At 33.3% G+C, this 20,647-nt stretch overlaps 1 protein-coding gene across 8 annotated transcripts in view; it reads left to right on the plus strand.

The window, feature by feature from the left end:
- VPS13B (vacuolar protein sorting 13 homolog B) overlaps window positions 1-20,647 on the plus strand; it is a 768,204-nt gene that overhangs the window by 461,183 nt on the left and 286,374 nt on the right. Inside the window, exon 30 of one of the 8 annotated variants that reach the window (XM_034668370.1) lies at window positions 1,444-1,762. The exons of the other annotated variants lie outside the window; for them this stretch is intronic. Within the exon in view, the coding sequence (XP_034524261.1) occupies window positions 1,444-1,567 (124 nt within the window). The 3' untranslated portion in view covers window positions 1,568-1,762. Of the gene's footprint in view, window positions 1-1,443; window positions 1,763-20,647 lie in introns of those variants that run through there. 8 annotated transcript variants of the gene reach the window in all.

The raw sequence follows: 20,647 nt of genomic DNA on the forward strand, positions 1-20,647 counted from the left end.
ACCTGCTCTTTGTGTTTTTTCTTTCTGTCTTGGTTTTTCTAACTTCTTCAACCTGATAAATGGCATCTATAAAAAAAAAAAAGATGGCTAACATAATTGATGGTGAAACACTGGATGCTTTCCCAAACCCTAAGATCAGGATATGCTGTCACTGCATCTATTTAGCATTATACTAGATGTTCTAGGGCAGTTACATAAGAAAAATGAAATAAAAGGCACCCAGATTGTAAGGAAGAAATAACTCTTTTTTTGTAGATGACATGGTCTTGTATATAGAAAATCCTAAGGAATCCACTGAAAAACTGTTGGGCAAATAAGTTCAGCAAGCTTTGCAGGATACAAAATCAATATATAGAAATCAGCTCACATTAACACTAAGCAATGAACTATCTGAAAGTGCAATTAAGAAAATCATTCCTTTTATAATCTCATCAAAAAATTAAATACTTATGAATAAATTTACCAAAAGAAGTGCAAAACTTACACTTTGAAAACTACAAAACATGGTTGAAAGAAATTAAAGAAGATCTAAATTTGTGATTATATCCCATGTACAAAGAAATTTTAAAAGATCTAAATACATGAAATTTTATCCCATGTGCATAGATCAGAGGACTTACTAGTCTTAGATGGCAGTACTCCTTCAAAAAATTCATTCAACATAATCCACATCAAAATTTCAGCTAACTTCTTTGCAGAAATTGTCAGGCCTATCCTAAAATTCATAATGGAAATTATTCATATGGAGATTCAAGGGACCCAGAATAGCCAAAAGAGTATTGGAAAGGAAAAACAAAGTTGGAACATTCGCACATCCTACTTTCAAAACTTAGGATAAAACAATAGAAATCAAGACAATGAAGTACTGGCATAAGGATAGATATATGTCAATTAATAGAATTGAGATTCTACAAATAAACCATCACATTTACTATCCATTGGTTTTTGATAAGGAAGCCAAGATAATTCAATGGTAAAGAATAATCTTTTCAACCAGTGGTGTTCAGACTGCCTGATATTCAAATGAGCTTGGACATTTACCTTTCACATACACAAAATTTAACTCAATATGGATTGGAGACCTAATAGCCAAAAGCGGAAAACACCCAAAGGTTCGTCAGCTGACGAATGGCTAAACAAAATGTGGTTTACCCATACAAGAATATTAGTCTGCCATAGAAATAAAGTATATGTTTATAACATGGATCGACCTTGGAGACATGCAAAGTGAAGGAAACCAGACACAAAAAAGCCACATATAATATAACTATTATATAATTCCACTTATATGAAATGACCAGAATAGACAAATCCATCAAGGCAATAAAAGAGTGGTGGCTAAGACAGGAGAGAAGAGTGACTACTAATGGATATAGGATTTCTCTTTGCGGTGATGATAATTGTCTGGAATTAGATAGTAGTGATGTACAATGCTCTTTCTAGTAGGTGTATGGAGACTGGATGCCCCTTTCACCTTTGGAGTTATTTGCCTTATCTGCCTATAAGCAGAGGAATTTTGTTGTGGAAAGGAGGAAACCAAGAAACACTTATCGGTCATATGGGCTAGAGTGACATGTTGGAATCTGGAGAAACCCCAAACACACAGTCATCCACAGTGTGTTTTTGGAGTGTTGGCTGGGGAGAGGGAGCTGGTAAGAAGAAACTGAGTTTCTCAAAGTTTCACATTCCTTAAAAGACAAAGCCTTATTAGAAGTGCACTATTCATTATAGTAGTCACTATGTGTGGCTCTTCTGCTTTTGAAATGTGGCTAGTCCAAACTGAGATGTTCTATAAGTATAAAATATACACAAGATTTTGAAGAGATTTTTGAAGAAAATAAAATATCTCATTAATAATCTTTATATTGATTTTATATAATGATGACAATATTTTTGATATATTGAGCTAATACATTATTAGAACTATTTTCCACTGTTTTTTTTAAACCCTTTTCAATGTGACTACTAGGAAATTTTAATTTACGTAGGTGGCTCTCAGTTGTGGTTTTGTGTTACATTTCTGTCAAATAATGTAATTCTATTGGGTGAAGCCTGCAACAAATACAAGACAAGTCTTGCCCTTGGGACCTTTGAAACCAGAGGTGAACTGCATTTAACTAACGTTGCAAACCAGCCCCAGCCTAGATCAATTAATGATTGAATTGAAATTATCCCCTGCTTACCCATTCTGCCTGGCAGGAAAAGGTGTGCCTTTTCTGGAAGAAAATAACATTAACTTGTTGTAGTCTCTTTATACATGATGTCTAATATATAATCAAAAATTATAAGATATCAAACAAGCAAAGAAATTAGACCTGTTATCAGGAGAAAATTTAGCTAGTAGTAAAAGACCTATAGATGACTGAGATGTTGGAATTAGTAGACAAGAGTTTGAAATAACTGTTATTAGTACTTTAGAGAAAAATGTTAAAAGGAGATTTCATAGAAATGAGGTCAATTCTAAAATTGAATACCAGTATCTGAAGTTAAGGACTCATTGGATAGATATAACAGCAAATGGACAAAGCAAAAGATAGGATTAGTGAACTTAGACCTAGCTAAATAGAAATTACCCAAACTGAAGCACGGAGAGGAATCAAAAGGAATAGAAAAGAAAGGAAGAAGAAAGGGAACAGATTGAAAAATATGTGGGTCACCATCAAATGGTCTAACATATGTGTAAAGTAGAAGAAAGAATGGAACCAAAAGCATAACTTAAAAGGATAACCCTTGAGGCTTTTCTAAAATTAACAACAGTCATTAACCAGAAGACCCAAGAGACCTATCCCCAATATAAACAAGTTTAAGGAAAACTCCATCTAGGCATAATATGGTCAAATTACTGAAAATCAAAGATAAAGAGATTCCTCCCTGATGGGCTGAGGAAGAATGAGAGAGAACGCAATACCTGCCTCCCCCAACACAGGTTTCAAGGCCTAAGACAGTACTTGAGAGAGAGGAGATGTTTTTATCTTTGATAGCGTTGGATATTTTCATTATTAAAATGTATATGTATGGGTTGCTTGGGTGGCTCAATCAGTACACACACACACATATAAAAAATATAGATAATAAATATAGATAAATTATATATATAAATAACATGTAGAAATAGAAATTTATATATTGAAAATGAAAAATAGAAAAATCCTAAATGCAGCCAATAAAAAAACAGATCCTTGAAGGAATAACAGTACGACTGAAATAACTAAAGATCTTAAATTTGAAGATGAGAAAACTAGGGGACATAGGACCATACTTTAAATACTGGGCCTATCATGTGTCATAGGGAATAGTTTTATTCTTCCTGAAACTAAGAACAAACCTAAGATCATTAAATTAGTGGATTTACAAAGACATTAATTGCAGCTCAATAGAATGAAGACCTTCTAGTTACAAAAGCCTAAGAATAAATGGGCCTGTTTTTTCATTATTCATTGCTTAATGTTTTTTATGAGCCTACTGCACACTAGGCACTTTTCTAGGTATGGGGTGTATGTCAAGACAAAGAAAAATCCCTGGTCTCATGAAACTTAGATTTAACGGGGGAGAGAGAGACAGTTAAAAATTAATAAATGTTCTCATACATTCTAATACGTGTTGTGGAGGCAGGGAAGAAGATAGGAAATGGGGTGTTAGAGAGGGACGTCATGGCCTAGTAAGAGAGGGTGCCTCACTGAGAAAGCACAAGGATCATGATGCAGGAGTGTGCAAAAGAAGCCAGTGGCAGCTGAAACGATATATGCCTGAGGCAGGGCGGTAGCCAGTGAGGTAAGAGACACAGAAGGACCCACGAGACCAATTATGTAGAGTTTGGCTATTTTTTTGAGTGAGATGCAATTGTGGGGGAAGATAATCCACACATGCAGAATTTTGAAATAACAGTTTTGTTGTTTGCCGAAAATCTACCTGCAAAAAGAAATGAAGGGATCACCAGGAAGGACTAAAAATATACATTGGAAAAGAGGTGAAATATGCCTTTAAAGAGAGTCACAGTTCGGAAGAACAAATGGGAGTTTGATATTGACCTCTGACGGAGACATGTTAAGGATTATTTCTATTATTTGAATTGACTGAGTATGTGATATGAAACCTTTCTAATTTTTGAGGGATTGATTTCTCCATCAGATGAGAAGCCCTCAGGACTTGAGCTGGAGGAGTGGCAGGATCCACTTCATATTTAAGCAGAGAATTCAGGACAACATGTGAAGAATAGACTGCAGGCTGGGAAGGGCAAGGGTCTGTGACTGTTGTACTCATCTTGGCAGGAGCTGATGGTGGTTTGGCTGATGGTAGTGGCTGTGGAGGTGATGAGAAGTGGTCAGATTCTGGAGCTATTGTAGAGGTAGAGCCAGGAGACGTTGCAGATGGATTGCACATGGGTTTGAGATGAAGGAGATAAGGATAATTCTGTTGTACGGCCTGAGCAACTGGAAGGATTAAATTAACTGAGGGAAGGAAAACTGTGGAAGGATTTAGTTTGGGTTTGCCAGGTGGAGATCAGGAGTTTATTTTTTAAAATGTTGATTATCTTAGGAGGTACTGAGTCCCATCCTCCCCCCCCTCCGCTGATGTAGCAGAGGCTGATCAACCATGTGAAAGGCTTAGAGGGGGTTATGATTTATGTAGAATTAGACCACTGCTTCTTAAACTTAATGTGCATACAAATCACCTGGCGATGTGTTCAAATGCAGGTTTTGACTTGGGACGTCTGGAATGGGGAAATTCCTTATTTCCACCAAGCTCCTAGGTGATGGAGTAGGACACTGATACTGAGTGCTACTGAGGTGCCGCTTCAAGGGCCACACCTTGTGTAGCAGATGAGATTAATGGTTTCCAAGTCTTTCAAACAAACAAGATTTTTAAAAATGTATTTTAATAAATGCTAATGCTTTCTACTGCCGAAAATTCAAACATTGTGAAAAGCTCTATGACAACAAGCAAGTGTCCTCTGTCCCCACACTTTCCTGCTCCCTAGCAAGAACCCCATCAGTGGAGTCTTTTTTAAGTTCAACATTTTTACAGACTTGTAGTTGATAGTGGTTATTACTTTTGGAATCTGTGATTCAGAAAATGTAAAATAAAACTTGTATTAAGTTACTAATATCTTACATGAATTTGTACTTTATTACTCTAAAAGATCTGATCCACTAGAAGACAATAGAACATATAAAACATGTTATTTATTCAGAGTTTATGCCCAGCTCTATATTGTCATGAGTTCCTCTTTAGCCCCTCTACCCTCTTTACCTGCTTCCTCCTTGGCTACTGATCTTCCTAGCTTCCAGTGCTAATTCCTGGACAAGATCATCTCCCAGTTTCCTTTCACCTCATTTTGAGATTCTCTTACGATGTGTTCAACTGTTTTTTCCCTGACTTATATACCGAGGTTCTGAAGCACAGTCTGGCCTGATTAATTTTCCTCTGTCTTACACAACCTCATTCCCCAAGAGATGTTCAGGTTCTTGTCTCAAGCTAAAAGAGCAGCAGAGAAACAGTTAAGGATAAAAGGTTATAAAGGCACATTTTTAAAGAAGAATTACCTATGCTAAAAAGTGTTCCTTCATAGGCTGAAATAAAGATTATAAAAAAGTAAAATGTTTTTTGTAACTTAAGCACATTAATAATTTAATAAATTTTGGTTACACTTTTCTAATCTAAATGGTTATATATATTTTTAGAAACTTACGTTCTTCGAATGCTGGTCTATAATCTGCAGCATATTAACTGTAGTGTTTATGATTGTTTCTATTAAAAAATGCAAATACATATCAGTCAGGACTGTAAGCCATTCTATAGTGTAATTGCTATAGGAAAATTACATTGGATTTACATTATTTCTACTTCCTAGGACTTTTGAAATTTAAAAATTTCATTGACTGTGATCCTGAAAGTGTACAAGTAGTTTGACTTGATTTTCATTGTTTTAAATAATTTTTAAGCAATTTTTTTAAATTAGAGAAATAGAATAAATAGCTCTATATCAGTCATTAGAATGGTAAGGATTTTGGAGACACTCATGCTGTCACATTGGATGTATGTATGCATGCATTAATTCATTTATTAATTTAATTCACTTATAAATATTCATTGATAAATTATTTCAGTTATTCAGCAAATATGTACTGAATGCTTATGACGTACTTGACATCAATGATATATACTTTGACTAGAACTTAATGGTACCTCTCTTCATTGAACTCAAGACCTGAACCACCTCATTTGAGTAGATGAAGTTACATTGTGAAGCTCTGATAGATTCAGTAGCATAATAATTCACACTCTGTCTACATCACCTCCCATAATGCCTGGATTAATGAAATAAGCAAAATCGGAAGTTATGAACTTGTACCCTAAACTTTTTCATGGTCCCATTTTTACTGTAAGTGTCTTTACAGCATTATGTCTTACATCTTCTGAAAATTATTATATGAGGAAAGAATGATTCCGGAAGTTCCATCCAGATTTGTAGTTTTCACAGGAAGAAATAGAGAAAAGTGTTCTTCATTTCCATTCAATGATTTTTCTTTTTAAAAGTAGAAGAGAGAATAGAAATATTGACATTAGTTATTCATGAGTCTAAGTAAGTATATCACTTTTACAGGACATTTTAGTAGTGTTTTTTTAAAATCCTTTGTATATTCCAAGTTTTAAAAAGTTGTTTATAATTAAGTTTATCATTATTCAGTAATCTTGTTATCACATTAAAATATGAGAAGCTAAAATAATATTAAAAAAATACATGAATTGTTAGAGTGATACATTTTATAGTAAATCTACCTTTATTTTACTCTTAATAAACCTATATTAAGGTTTTTAAAATAAAAGTGTAGTGTTTTTTAAATTAAATAATACTGAGTTTTTATGTGCATAGAGAGTAGAATTCCAGTGCTTAGTCTCATTGCTGACCACTTACTTACTCTATGGCCATTGTTAATAGGCTGACACTTTTTTAGACCATTTCTGTGTGTAAGAGAGAGAGACTGTCTCTAACTGTCTTAAATAATGGGGTTTACATAGTGTTCTGCAGCTTGAATTTGTTTTAACTCAGTAGTATGTTGTGGGCACCGTTCATTGTCATCATATTCAGAAATGCATGTCTATTTTGGAAGTGTTTTCAAAGTGGGATGTTCAAGAGATGTAGATCAAAAGATTATTTAAAGACTACCTTTTTGTTTCTAACCAACAAAATATTCTCCATTATCAGAAAGCTCTGTGATAACTTTTGTAGAATATATTGTGACCAAGACTTCCCAGACTTCAAAATGTTATTGAACCTGGGAAATTGTAAAAAGAAAATTTAGTTGCTTTCCTCAGTGAGATAGTTGTTGGGTGGTCCTTGAAGAATAAATATATCAGTACCTGAATAGTGAATTATTACAGCTGAAGGAAACTGAAATTATTACAGCTAAAGTATTCTTTGTTACCATTTGAATTGAAAAGGCCAAGTGGTTTACAATTCAATACTATCATATGAATTAAAATGTTGCACGCATTTGGGCTTTAATATTCCACTTTGAAACTCTGTTCAGCATCTATAATAATGCTCGATTTTTAATGTGACAGAATTTCTTTTAACCCATCATGCATCTTCTTCCATGAGCTGACCTCAACCTATATACAAATCTTACCACTAAATTTTTTCTTACTATAGACTCTTGTTCAAATTAAATATTTTGTTTAACCTAGTAATGTTTAGTATGTTCTATTCTGTGGCCCTTGTTTATGTATGCATTTTCAATTTCTTGAAATGCAGCTTTCTTCCAGCTTAGCCTTTCAAAGAGTTTTTGTTATAAAAACTTTACACTGGAGAGGTTATGGATCCTTTAAAAATCTTTTTCTTTGGTGTTCAACATTGTTAATGTAAAAAAATTCCCAAGAATCATATCTGCCTTTTCATGTCTCACTTAAATCCTTCTTTTTTTGAAAACTTTCATAGTCATTTTACTTAGAATGTCTTCTTTCTTTGGCCTTCCATACCAGTGCCTGGCCCACCTTTCTGCACTCAGAATATAATAGGAGCAGTACTAGCCAACATCGATGGAGTGCTTCCCTGTGTCAGGGATTCTACTTGATTTTTCAGTGCAGTGCTTACTTCACTATAACCGTTAAGAGTTGGGTATTATGATTATCTCTACTTTAGAGACAAAAACTAAGTCTACAGACAGGACCTAATTTCTTCTGGGTCACACATAAAGTAAGTGACAGAACTGGTCCCCTTCACCCATGCTCTTTACCACACTGCATTTTGCTGCCTGTAACTGAGTTTCTTGTAAGATGCAGGCTTTAACTTAACTTACAGATAACCGGTGTATGACTCTAAGTTTGAACTTAATTTTTTTGAATTTTGCATTCATATTTCATTAAATTTTATCACTGTTTAGATGTTAGGTTTTTTTCCTTCTGACAACATTCTTGTTAACAGTGGGTAAATTAAATAAACTAATAGGCAACAGTTTTAGTGCATTTTTTTAGGTTCCCTAAAATATTCCAAGTTAGGATGCACTTAATTATAGATATTAGAAAAAATATTATAGATATTAGAACCATAATTTATGCTGAAAACTCCTATAACTCTAATGTTTGAGTTCCTTGGTCTTTGGGGTACTTGAACATATGATCTATTTTAAAGGAATTTTCATTAGATTCTACTTCATACTATATTTGATCCACAGAAAACAGCTCCCCTTTAACATCCCCAGCAGATGATTTTGATTGTCATCCAGCTTTTTCTTACATCTGTTATGAGCTCCGAAATGAGTCATGACCAGATATAAATATTAACATAGATTTGCTGATTAAGAAACTATATTTCTGTGATTTTTATTTCGTAAGAGATATTTTAAGTCATTATAAAACATAAATCTTTCTCTCTAGCTTAGTATAATTTAATTATTTCTCTAGTTCTGTCTCAAAATGATGAAAGAGATGTAGAAAGTTTGAAACTCTTTTTTCTTTGTTGTGTTTCTCTCGTCTTCCCAGAGTATTTTCACATATAACTTTTCTCTCAATTGTGTGAAAGAAAGTTTTGCTTTACTTATTTTAAAACAACTATGTACTATTTGCTCACATGTATTTTTCATACTCCAAAATTGTATCAACGTTGAATAAGTACAATTTTATAACAGTAAAATTTATTTCATACTTTCTCCCAGAATATTTTGTTAAAAGCATTTTNGTATGAAATAATACTTTCTCCCAGAATATTTTGTTAAAAGCATTTTAAATGATTCAAATCAGATTTTTTTTTTAGTATTTTTNTTTATTTCATACTTTCTCCCAGAATATTTTGTTAAAAGCATTTTAAATGATTCAAATCAGATTTTTTTTTTAGTATTTTTAATTACAAAGTTTCTTAATGTTCATCCTTTACTTGAGAGAACTGTATTCTTCTTATAATTGGTCATTTGTGAACTTCTACATACAGCTTTTGGTTCATGCCTTAAATATTTGTGGGTCTTCTGATGTCCCTTCTGGGATTTTATCTGTGACTAATTTATCCCGTAGCTTTTTAATAACTCTGTCAGTCGTTGAATTTTTCAGCCATTTCTTCTTTGCAGACATTTGCTAATCCTTTTTAGTGCATTCAGTACTTAATAGACTTGAATCTAGTATTGGGTTTCAGTTTATCTCCATAGACAAGTTCATTCTATTAAACATTGTCTACAAGCCTTATATGAAAAATTCATAGTAATTTTGGCAATTTTTTAAAAAACATCTTTCATAAATGAGGCTTCTGACAGATGTACCCTATCTGCGGCAGCTTCATTTATGGAATTTACTTTTAAAGAGTTACAAAAGTTAGGGGAGCTGATTCATTTTCACACCTAGAAGACTTGCATTAGTAGCACTCCTCCAGCATTATATACAGAATTTGTTTTCCGTTTATTGCTTTCTTACGGACAACTTTTGCATTAGTGGTTGAGGTCCGTTTCTCACTGTGAGCCTGATGTGCTACCAGTCACAGTAAGAGTGTGAAAACATGCTTTGTCCTTATATAGTTGATGAGAAAATTTAACTTTCATTACAAAAATTCATTTTGTGACAATTTTCATAACATAAATGTTCAACACACAAAACAATGCATTTTCTAAATGGAAGCTTTACTGGAAGCTTGTTAAACAAAGCAGAATTTTTTTTTAACTACTGTAAAAATGTCTTAATTTTTATTGGCTTTGATGTATAATCACATAAATATTTTTTAAATCATAGTTTACTAAAATTCAGGAATCAAGTATCTCATTTAAGGTTTTAAATATCTTGGATGCAGGGGTGTCTGGGTGGCTCAGTCGTTTAAGCGTCTGCCTTCAGCTCAGGGCGTGATCCCAGCGTTATGGGATCAAGCCCCGCATCAGGCTCTTCTGCTGGGAGCCTGCTTCTTCCTCTCCTACTCCCCCTGCTTGTGTTCCCTCCCTCTCTGGCTGTCTGTCTCTCTGTCAAATAAATAAAATCTTTAAAAAAAAATAAATATCTTGGATGCAATCCAAGATATAGACATTTGCATGCAACAGAATTATTTTACCTAATTAAAGCCTTGACAGTATCTTTTGTAATTTTTAATCCTTTAATGGTCATTCTGACTTCTCAAAAGATTAATGTTCCCAATATGAAATAGTATTAAATTGATGTAACCAGTGAATTCATGGTTGAGATTAACTTAATGTTTTAATCTTGTTTTACATGTATATTTCAACAGTACGCATCGGCTCAAATAATTGCTGATTGAAACCTATGACCAATAGAAATTCAAGGTGATATTAACATCCTTTCAAAGATGAGCTTATCAGCATGAAAAACTGTGCATGTATGCTTTGAAAAATTATTTTTATTTACAATCAAATTATTCTTTTTCTGGAAATATTAATACCTTTCTTTATTCCTACTGAATATGAACACCACAGCTCAAGGTGTAGTATTTCTCCTCTATATCTTTTAACAGTTTCACTTCAAACCTAGCTTACCTTCTACATTAGCTCTGAGCTGTCCTTTCCAGATACATTGTAAAGATTAAATTTTACAAATCTCCACAAAACTGTGCCCCTCCCCTCCCAGCCTTTAATTTATTTCTAATTTTCTTTCTATATGAATGTTCTCAAAATAACCATTGTTTTGGTTTCATGCAAGGTATGTTTCATATCTAGTGACGTTATGTCCCTAATCCTATAATGCTTAGTGTTGGTTTCAAATAACTCCCTTTTAGCAAATCAGAGAGATTGGGATAGTAGGTATTTAGAGTAACTTGCCTAAAAGCTTTGTTCAAAAATACTGTTGGCAGACTTTAGTCCCTGTCGTGTTCTTCAGCTGATCTGGTGTGAAGGCTTTGGATTTATATTTGGCCCTCACCAAAGTAACTGCGTCTTTTGTGGCTTCCTGAAGCAGGATGTAGATTTCCATGAATGTATTTCTATTTGTTGCCAAAAGCTACCTCAATAACAGTGTTGAAATGACTGTAAGTTTTACTGTCATAGATTTTGGAATGTTACATGTATTTAATCCTTCTTATTGATGTTTTTGATGCTTTCCTCTAGAAATTCATGTTGGAAAGAAGTTACAGAGCAATAGAATATGTTTAGTTTCACATCATAACAGTTTTTGATTATGAACTTGGAAAATCTGTCTTATATTTCTTTCAAATACATTTTGGCTATATAAAGTATGCTGGATATGTAAAATGCATTTCTGATTGTGTATTTTCATTGAGGCACTAACATTATCATGTGAAATTATTATCTCAACACTTCTGGGCTGAGAGACAAGCGAGGAGAAAGTAAAGTTTACCTTTAAGATACATTTCCAGAGTTTATGGATTATGATGACTGTTTAACAGAACCACTGACTTATTAAGACCATTCTTTAAAGAATAGTAAAAATTGCTGTTCTCTAAGTGTCTGCTGTAAAGGAAGAATCAATTACATTTTTCTCTCATTAAAACCAAAGATTGAATATTGTAACTGAAAAGTAACCCTCATGTGTATTCTTATGGTTATCCATAGAATGTACCCTATTCATCACCGTGAAAGGATTAAAGAGGAGACATAGAGGATAGAAGATAGATAAGTAAATAGTTTAAAAAATCTGGGGTGCCTGACTGGCTCAGTTGGTAGAACATGCAGACTCTTGATCTCAGCGCCATGAATTTGAGCCCCATGTTGGGCCTAGAGCTTACAAAAACAACCTTTTACTGGCTTTGAGTTGAAGAAACTTGTAAATGTGAGCTACAGTGTTGGCTTTGTAATTGTAATTTTAGGAAGACCCCCTTTTACTCTTTGCTGACTCCTCTGTGTCTGTTTTCAACCAATCCCTTTTTATCCTCTCTGTAAATATAGAAAGAAACTAATTAGAAAGCATCTATTCAGTCATTTAATAGGTACGATTAATAATAATTACTTACGCATTGTGTAAGAAGACTTGCTAACCATGAATAAGATGCTACTACCCCAAAAATACTTGGGTTTTTTTGCATGAAAGCAAGGAAATTTTTATTTCCTAAAGTGCCAGTTTTTAACAACAGCTATTAAGTACAATTCTGTTTATTTCTTATATTAGTCTGTATTCACTGAGTTCATTGTCCTAAAATAAACAGTCCAATTTTACCTAGTTTGTGTACTAGAAAGACTTATCCTCTGTTTGGAGACCGTGTGTCCTCTGGGCTGAAGACAGGTATTTTCTCAATCTGAAATACTTTTCTTACCCATCATTTTTAACATTGAGCTTTGAGCAAACACTAGATACCTAAATATTATTCCACATTGACAAAGGTAATAAAAAATACAAATGTGATTCCAAAATAAATAAAAATTAGCACATAGGTAATTTTTTCCTGGCTTGTACTTTTTTTCTTATCTTTATCTTGAGTTATAACTTAAATTCAGGAAAGTGTATTAATCATTTGTATAAGCTTGATGAACTTTTACATATGTATAAGCCATGGTACCACCACCCAACACTCCAGAAACTTTTCCTTATTCCCATCCCACCCAGTGCCCTCCACTCCAAAGATGGTCATTATTCTGATCTCTGCAATCATAAATTATTTTTGACATAACTAAATGTTAAAATAGACTTTAAATTGTGAGCACTTTTTTCCTCAACATAGCTTATGTGTAAATTGACATAGTTTCTGAGCCAGTGTCAAATCATACAACTCAAAAATAAATGATTTTGATTAGAATTCAAGTAAAACTTTTAACTTCAGTTGGTCATACCTTAATATCAAATTTCATACTCATTCACTTTGAAAGCTTCCATGTGAATCATGAATGAATGTAAGGAAAACATAAAAACTCCATATATGAAGATTAAACATTTTTATTAATAAACATCTCTATTCATTAGACAGATTCCAAGGATACACTTGAATAACTGGATATAATGTGAGGTTTTGAACCAATTTCTATGAATTTTATTTGTGGCTACAGTTATTTAGTGCAAGTTGTCATATACATAAATGTGACTTCTGTACATCATAGGGTATATAGCTTCTGAAAACGAAATGTCATTTTGTATTCCAGGACTCCGTTGTCCTCTAAGTGAATTGACTGTCGTCCAGGTATGGGTTTGATAAACTGACACAACAGTGAAAAGAGTCCCTGTCCCATGTCAGCTTATCAAACACACTGTGGACAGCATTTCTTTGGCATTGAACGCATTCCCAGTCATTTGGGTTCTGAATAGAAGTCACGAAGCTCATGTTCAGTGAAACACAACCTCAGTATTTCCAGGTGATTTTAAAGAACACCTGATAAAACTGAGGTATAGTACCACAAAACTTTAAGAATTATGCACAAACTAGGGAAAAAAATAACATGCATAGAATTATAGAATTGCAATGCCATTGGTTCAGTTTGGTGACAAAGTAGTATAAATGAAATGTTAATTTCTTAATATCCTGTCATTCTGTTAAACAGTGTCAGATTATACTGTAAACATTTACACTGTAGAATAAAACAAAGTCCAAGAATGTTTTGTTTTTTTTAAATCTTAGTTAATATCAGAACAGATATCTCTCGGGGAAAGTTATCCTTCCCTCTGGATCTCTCACTGTTTTTTTTCCAACTTAATTTATTGGAAAATGTTCATCGTCAGAAATTTAGCAGCCTTCATTTTGCATAGTGTGCCAGAATCTCTTGTTCAGTTTCCAGGTTAAGTATGGGCATATTTAGAGAGAGAATCTTAAAATTATTCTTTAGCACCATAAATATACTCTGATGAAAAGCGAACTCACAAGACGATGTAGGTCAAAACATGTTCACTTACGTAATATTTCACTTTATTGACATATTTCAAAATAAAATAGCTACATCAATAATATTTATGAGTGAATTTGCCTGATATTAATTACACCATAAAAATGTGAAAACATGTTTTTTAGATTCATTTTCTATACTTTTTTAATCCTGCAAAGAAGAAATGGCATGATGCAGTTACAGTACCTCATCAGTGGGGCTCCCTTGCCACGCCACAAGGACAAATGGAGTGCAGCCGTGCTGAGCAGAAGGTGCTCTCCTCTTTGGAGAAAACTGCAGTCTCCAAAGAGCTTTTTTAACTAGGGACTACTTTTAAATGTGTCTGGTCACCTCAAAGGATATGTAGAGCATTTCCTGCCAGTAGGATTAGAGGAAGGAAGCACCAGGCCAAAATGTTTGATGTGTGATGTACTGTAATTCCTTTCATGTGTTTGGTGGCTTTTATATGTTGATCAATGTTCTGCTACCAATTGTGACCCTGGTGTGGTCCAGGTCATTAAAGTTCTACATTCCTTAATGTATAAGGTCATTAACTGTACCTAGCAGCATTATTATAATTAAGGATACTGTTTTCTTTTAAACAACCACCTCTCATTTTCATTGAAGTATTTATTTTTCATAATTGGATAATCCTTCTGGGGACTGATTCCCATGGAAGAGATGATTCAGTGTTAGAGACTGCCAATACTAACATCACGATGGATAGCTGTTTACGTTGCCTCACTTTACCTTGTGTACCTGGTTTTTAAATCAGCATTTTCTTCTCACAGTCTCTGGTGGGCATATAAACTTTAAGAAGGAAACTAGCCTCAGAGTGTCGTTTTCCTGCGTGTGTGAGTCTTACAGGCAGTAGGAATAAGTACTGACAAAATTGCTATCAGCAATATTATATACCTTTAATGAAACAAAATTGATAATTACACCTGTTCTTTCCTCTTCTAAGATCACATTTTCTAAAGCAGTGAAGTGCTAACCCACTATAGCTTTAGGCTTTTTTTTTTTTTAACATAAATGAGCAACTGTGGCTGATTATCTCTATGGCAAAGATTTGATAACAATCTAAATGCTCAGCTGTAAAGGACAGGTTAATATAGTAATGATATATCATGCAGTGAAACTCTAAGCAACCATCATCACAAAGGACAATATGTGTGCCTACTTACTAACATGAAATATAAGTTAGTCTATGGTAAATGAACAAGTGTTTTTAAAAACTTCATGTATAGCATGATCTCACCTACAGACAGGTTTATATGATCATGGAAAAGAGCCTAGATTGTTACACACCAGATTGTCAGAGTTAGTTACCTGTGATCATTAGTCTATGGGAAGTTGTTTTCCTTGCTTTTTATTTATAGATGTTTTCTAGATTTTTTAGACTAATTTGAATTCTCTAATTGCAGTTTTAAAAAGTAGAAAAAAATGTTAGTTGTATATCCATTATATCTTAAAGTCTTCAGATAATGTTTTAAATTTTGGGTTTTTTTTTTTCCTTCTCCTTAGTGGAAAATATATGAAAATATGTTCTTTATTCTCCCATATTTATCTTTTCTATGATATTTTTATTTGCTTTTTGGGTCTTTTTCTACTCTTAGTATGTTATCATTAGATCACCCATTAGTTATTAAGCACTGTTTGTTCTAAGGACATATATGCTCTATTCTGGGCGTGTGTGTGTGTGTGTGTGTGTGTGTGTGTGTGTGTGTATTGAGGATTACTTTATTTGTTTGAAGAACCAGTTTACTCTTTTCCCCTCATAGGAGTACCTGGATATTTTTAGTTTTTCCCTTTTGTCTCTCTTTCGGTGCTCTTGCTGGATATATCATTAATACATTAATTTTACTAAGATGATAGTCATGTACTACATTCCAGGCAAGCTCTTTCTATACTATTGAAATAATAAGTTGTCTTTCTTCCTTACATAATCAGTTTTATCATGTCATTTATTCATTTCTTCAAAAATATTTGTGAGTGCTTACCATTTACCAGCTATTTGCTAGATGTAAGGACACATACTTGCATTAAAAAAAGTAACAAAAATTTTCATAGTCTTCACCTTCAGGGAACACAGTTTAGTCATCTTTATAATTATGCTTAAAGTATACTAATTGATTTTTAAACATCATATTCTCTAGGTACAGATACATACGGTACATTTATAACATAAAAGAACTTCCTGAATTTTTACAGACGTAGTATATTAATGTAGCATCTGTATTTATTTCATCTTCTAAGAAAATATTTCACTAGTTTTGTAGATTAAAGTTATTGGCACCGTAGTTTAAATCAGTTTCAGATCATGACTTATGATGTTAATATTTAGGATCAAAATAACTATGCTTATGTTGTAAGCATAATAGTGTAAAAAGTAAAAAAAAATACTTTTTAAAATTTTTTAAAGTTTTTTTAACAACTAAGGTCTTTTATCAATAATTTGTGAACAGTTATTCAATTGGCTTTACAAAAAGGTGCAGTAATTTTCTGGACATTCTTTTTCGTTTTTTCCAAACATATTAAGATATAGATACACATCATGTATAATTTAAAAGCATATTAATGTTGAATGAGAATTCTGGATTTTAATATAATAAAACTGCTGTAATGAGTAAATTTAGAGAAATTGGTGATAGGAAAGATGCTTATAAGCTACTTTAATATTGCGCTCTCTTATTGGAAGCAGCCACTCTTAGTGAAAGAATATTCTGTTTTTTCTTTTTGGTACCTTAAAGCAGAAAACACATCTTCATTTCTATGAACAGTTATATTTTTAAGGAGTACTTTATGGTGTTCACAGAAAGAAGAGGTTTGAAAATCATCACCAGTTAAATTGGGAGTTCATTCTGTAGCATCTTTTTCACAGCCGTTTGACCTCATTATTTCTCAGTTCATAAATTTTATTTTGAATGCTTTTGCCTAAGCACACATGCTAAGGTGTAAGAAAAAAAATCTTTTTTCCACCAATTTTATATCTCAATTTTATTGGTAAAATATTTTCTACCTCTTCCATCACATTGGACCATGTCTTTTTCAGAAATAAGTTTTTGAAATATTCTTTGGTAAAATAAAATTTTATCTCCTCTAAATCAGTTTTTTTCTTATTCCCTTTGAGAAAGACTTTTTTGTTTTGTTATTTATTTTGTAACCAAATTCTGAAAACTATATAATTGTTCTCTGATTTCACTGTAGTCTTGAGTCCCTGTTTTGACCTATGCTGTCGCTCAACATTGTCTATTTATTTCAAGATTTTCTTAAAATGTCGCAGTATAGGAGCACAAATACGAACAGTTAAATATTTTTTGTCATCATTGTTCTGTTTATAAAAACTGCTAAATTTACATTGTTAGATAATTTATATGTTGCCTTAATTCTCCCTTTTTCTTTTCTGTTTTAATTATAGCTTGGAAAATGTCCAAGGGTAATGTACTTAGAAACTAACTGTATATTAGTATTACTTATCTGATTTTAAGATTATAAAAGATTATTGTTCCCTGGTATCAGTTAAAACTTATATAAAATTTATTAATAGAATAAATAGTATAATTTAAATATTTTAGTTAAATAGTTCATATTTTGCTGACTAAAGTCAATACTGTTATTATGGCACACTTAACTCTTGATGTACCATTAAGAATAAGCCTATCACATTTATTATCTCTATATTTTTATATTTCTTGCCATGTTAGGATGTTGATGCCCAAAGTAAATAAAAATATCTTAATACTTTAAAGAATAAAATAGGGGAAAAGATTTTCATGTTCTTATTTTCCACAAGAAAAAAGTACTTTCATATTAGGAATGACATGATAGTGTTACACTTCCTGAGTAAAACAGTGATTTATTTTCAGCTTTGTTAATTCCTGAGTGCATGGATAAAATACTGTATTTGGAATTCCTATATATAGTAATATATAGTAATTTAAACTTAATTATTTCTGGAAATCTGAATAGCGTTCAGCCCTAGTTTTAATTGAGATCTTTCTAGAACCTCATCTCATGAGATTAAATTTCTATAGGAAAAAGCCTCCAAAAGAAGAAAATTCTAATGCTAAGCCTTGGAAAACAGGTAGCACATGTCTTGACACTATGTACATTTATTATTGACAGAAATATCCTTAGAACATCCTTGTTGCAACATTGCTGTTTAGAATCGCAGAGTGTCCTAATTCATATCCATGTGATTAATCACATCTTGATTATAGATGTTAAGTAAGGGAGATTCTTTCAGAGAGAAGTCTTTTGGGGCTGTGGTAACCAGAGGAATTCTCCATGGAGGAGTTAGAGCTAGTTGAGACCCTTGAAGAATATATTGAATTTTAGCAAGTATGCCACGTAGAGGGAAAGAAGGGGTCAAAGAAGGAAGGCAGGTACATTTAGAGACATGAGCTGTCTTCTTGTTGTATCGGAGGATTGGTTATAGGGGTGTAATGAGAGGGGTAGGGAAAAGTGATGGTGATCAGGTTGTAGAAGCATTGAATTCCTGGTTAAGGAATTTGTGCTTCGTTGCCTGGGTGAATGGGGAGGTTCTGAGTATTTCTCACCAGGTTTGCACTATTTTTGGAGGATTAAACACAGTGTCAACCATATAGTAAGTATTTGAAGAGCACAGTTTCTGATACCAGACTGCCCAGATTCCAGTTTTAGCTTTTCACTCACTAATGGACTGTCCTTGGTCAACATAAGATACTTAACTGCCTAAAATTCCTAATCTGCAATGCAGGGATAATACTACCTACCATATAGGATTGTTAGGAGAATTAAATAAATTAATAATACAAAGCATCTGAATTTGACTGGTACATACTATCCGAAATATTTACTGAATACTTATCTATATTAGCTCTTATAATTATTATAATGAATATTTTTTAAATAATTACTTAATCTGGCTGTTCTGTATTGGTTAAATTGGGGAAAGGATTGCACCTTCAGTCCTTATGCAAAGTTAAGTAAAATATCACTTACAAACTAAGAAATTGAAATTTTTTATATACCCCCCACACACACACACACACAAATATCCAACCTACTCGAATGATTTATATCACTTTAAAATTCCCAGTTAATTTCGTTTGTAGTTTAAGCTCTATTTAATACTAACATTTCATAGCATTATATTTTATTATAATATGTTAGTCACTATATAGTACATCATTAGCTTTTGATGTAGTGTTTCATGATTCATTGTTTGCGTAAAACACCCAGTGCTCCATACGATACATGCCCTCCATAATACCCATCACCGGGCTAGCCCATCCCCCCCAAAAAACTCTCAGTTTGTTTCCCGGAGTCCATAGTCTCTCATGGTTTGTCTACCCCTCTCTTTCCCCCCCCCTTCATTTTTCCCTTCCTTCTCCTAATGTTCTCCGTACATTTTATAGTTTACAGAGTACTTTCATACATTTTATCTCTGATTTTCACTTCAGCCCTAGGCACTCCTTCGTACTGTTATTCACATTTCATAGTAGAGAAAACGAAGCTCATGGTTGCCCCAAGATCATACAGGTCTTAACGAATACATTGTAATTCTGCTTGGCCCCCCCTTTTTTTTTTATTCAAGGTTAATTAACACAGTATTATGTTTCACGTGTACAATATAACAATTCGACAATTCTATACATTACTCAGTGCTCATCACCATAGGTGCACTCCTTAATCCCTTTCACCCATTTCACCCATCCCTTAACCCAGTTGTCCTCTGGCAAACGCCAATTTGTTCACTATATTTAAGTGTCTGTTTTTTCATTTGTCTCTTTTTTAATTTTATTTCATAATTTCCACAGATGAGTGAAATCATATGGTATTTGTCTTTCCCTGACTGACTGACTTCACTTAATAATATACCCTTTGGGTCCACCCATGTTGCTGCAAATGGCAAGATTTCATTTTTTTTATGTCTGAGTAATATTCCATTGTTTACGTATACCACATCTTCTTTATCCATCCATCTATCAATGGACATTTTGGTTGCTTCACTATCTCGACATTGTAAATAGTGCTGTAAGAGGGGTGCATATAGATTTCAAGTTGGTATTTTTGTATTCTTTGGGTAAATACCCGGTAGTTGAATTACTGGATCATACGGTAATTCTATTCTTAATTTTTTGAGGATCCTCCATACTGTTTTCCACAGTGGCTGCGCCAGTTTTGCATTCCCACCAATAATGCAAGAAAGTTACCCTTTCGGGATCCCTCCTACATTGTTGGTGGGAATGCAAGTTGGTACAGCCACTCTGGAAAACAGTGTGGAGGTCCCTTAAAAAGTTAAAAATTGAGCTACCCTATGACCCAGCCATCGCACTACTGGGTGTTTACCCCAAAGATACAGACGTAGTGAAGAGAAGGGCCATATGCACCCCAATGTTCATAGCAGCATTGTCCACAATAGCTAAATCGTGGAAGGA

The sequence above is a fragment of the Ailuropoda melanoleuca genome, chromosome 9 (genome assembly GCF_002007445.2).
Source record: "Ailuropoda melanoleuca isolate Jingjing chromosome 9, ASM200744v2, whole genome shotgun sequence".
Lineage (NCBI taxonomy): Eukaryota > Metazoa > Chordata > Mammalia > Carnivora > Ursidae > Ailuropoda > Ailuropoda melanoleuca.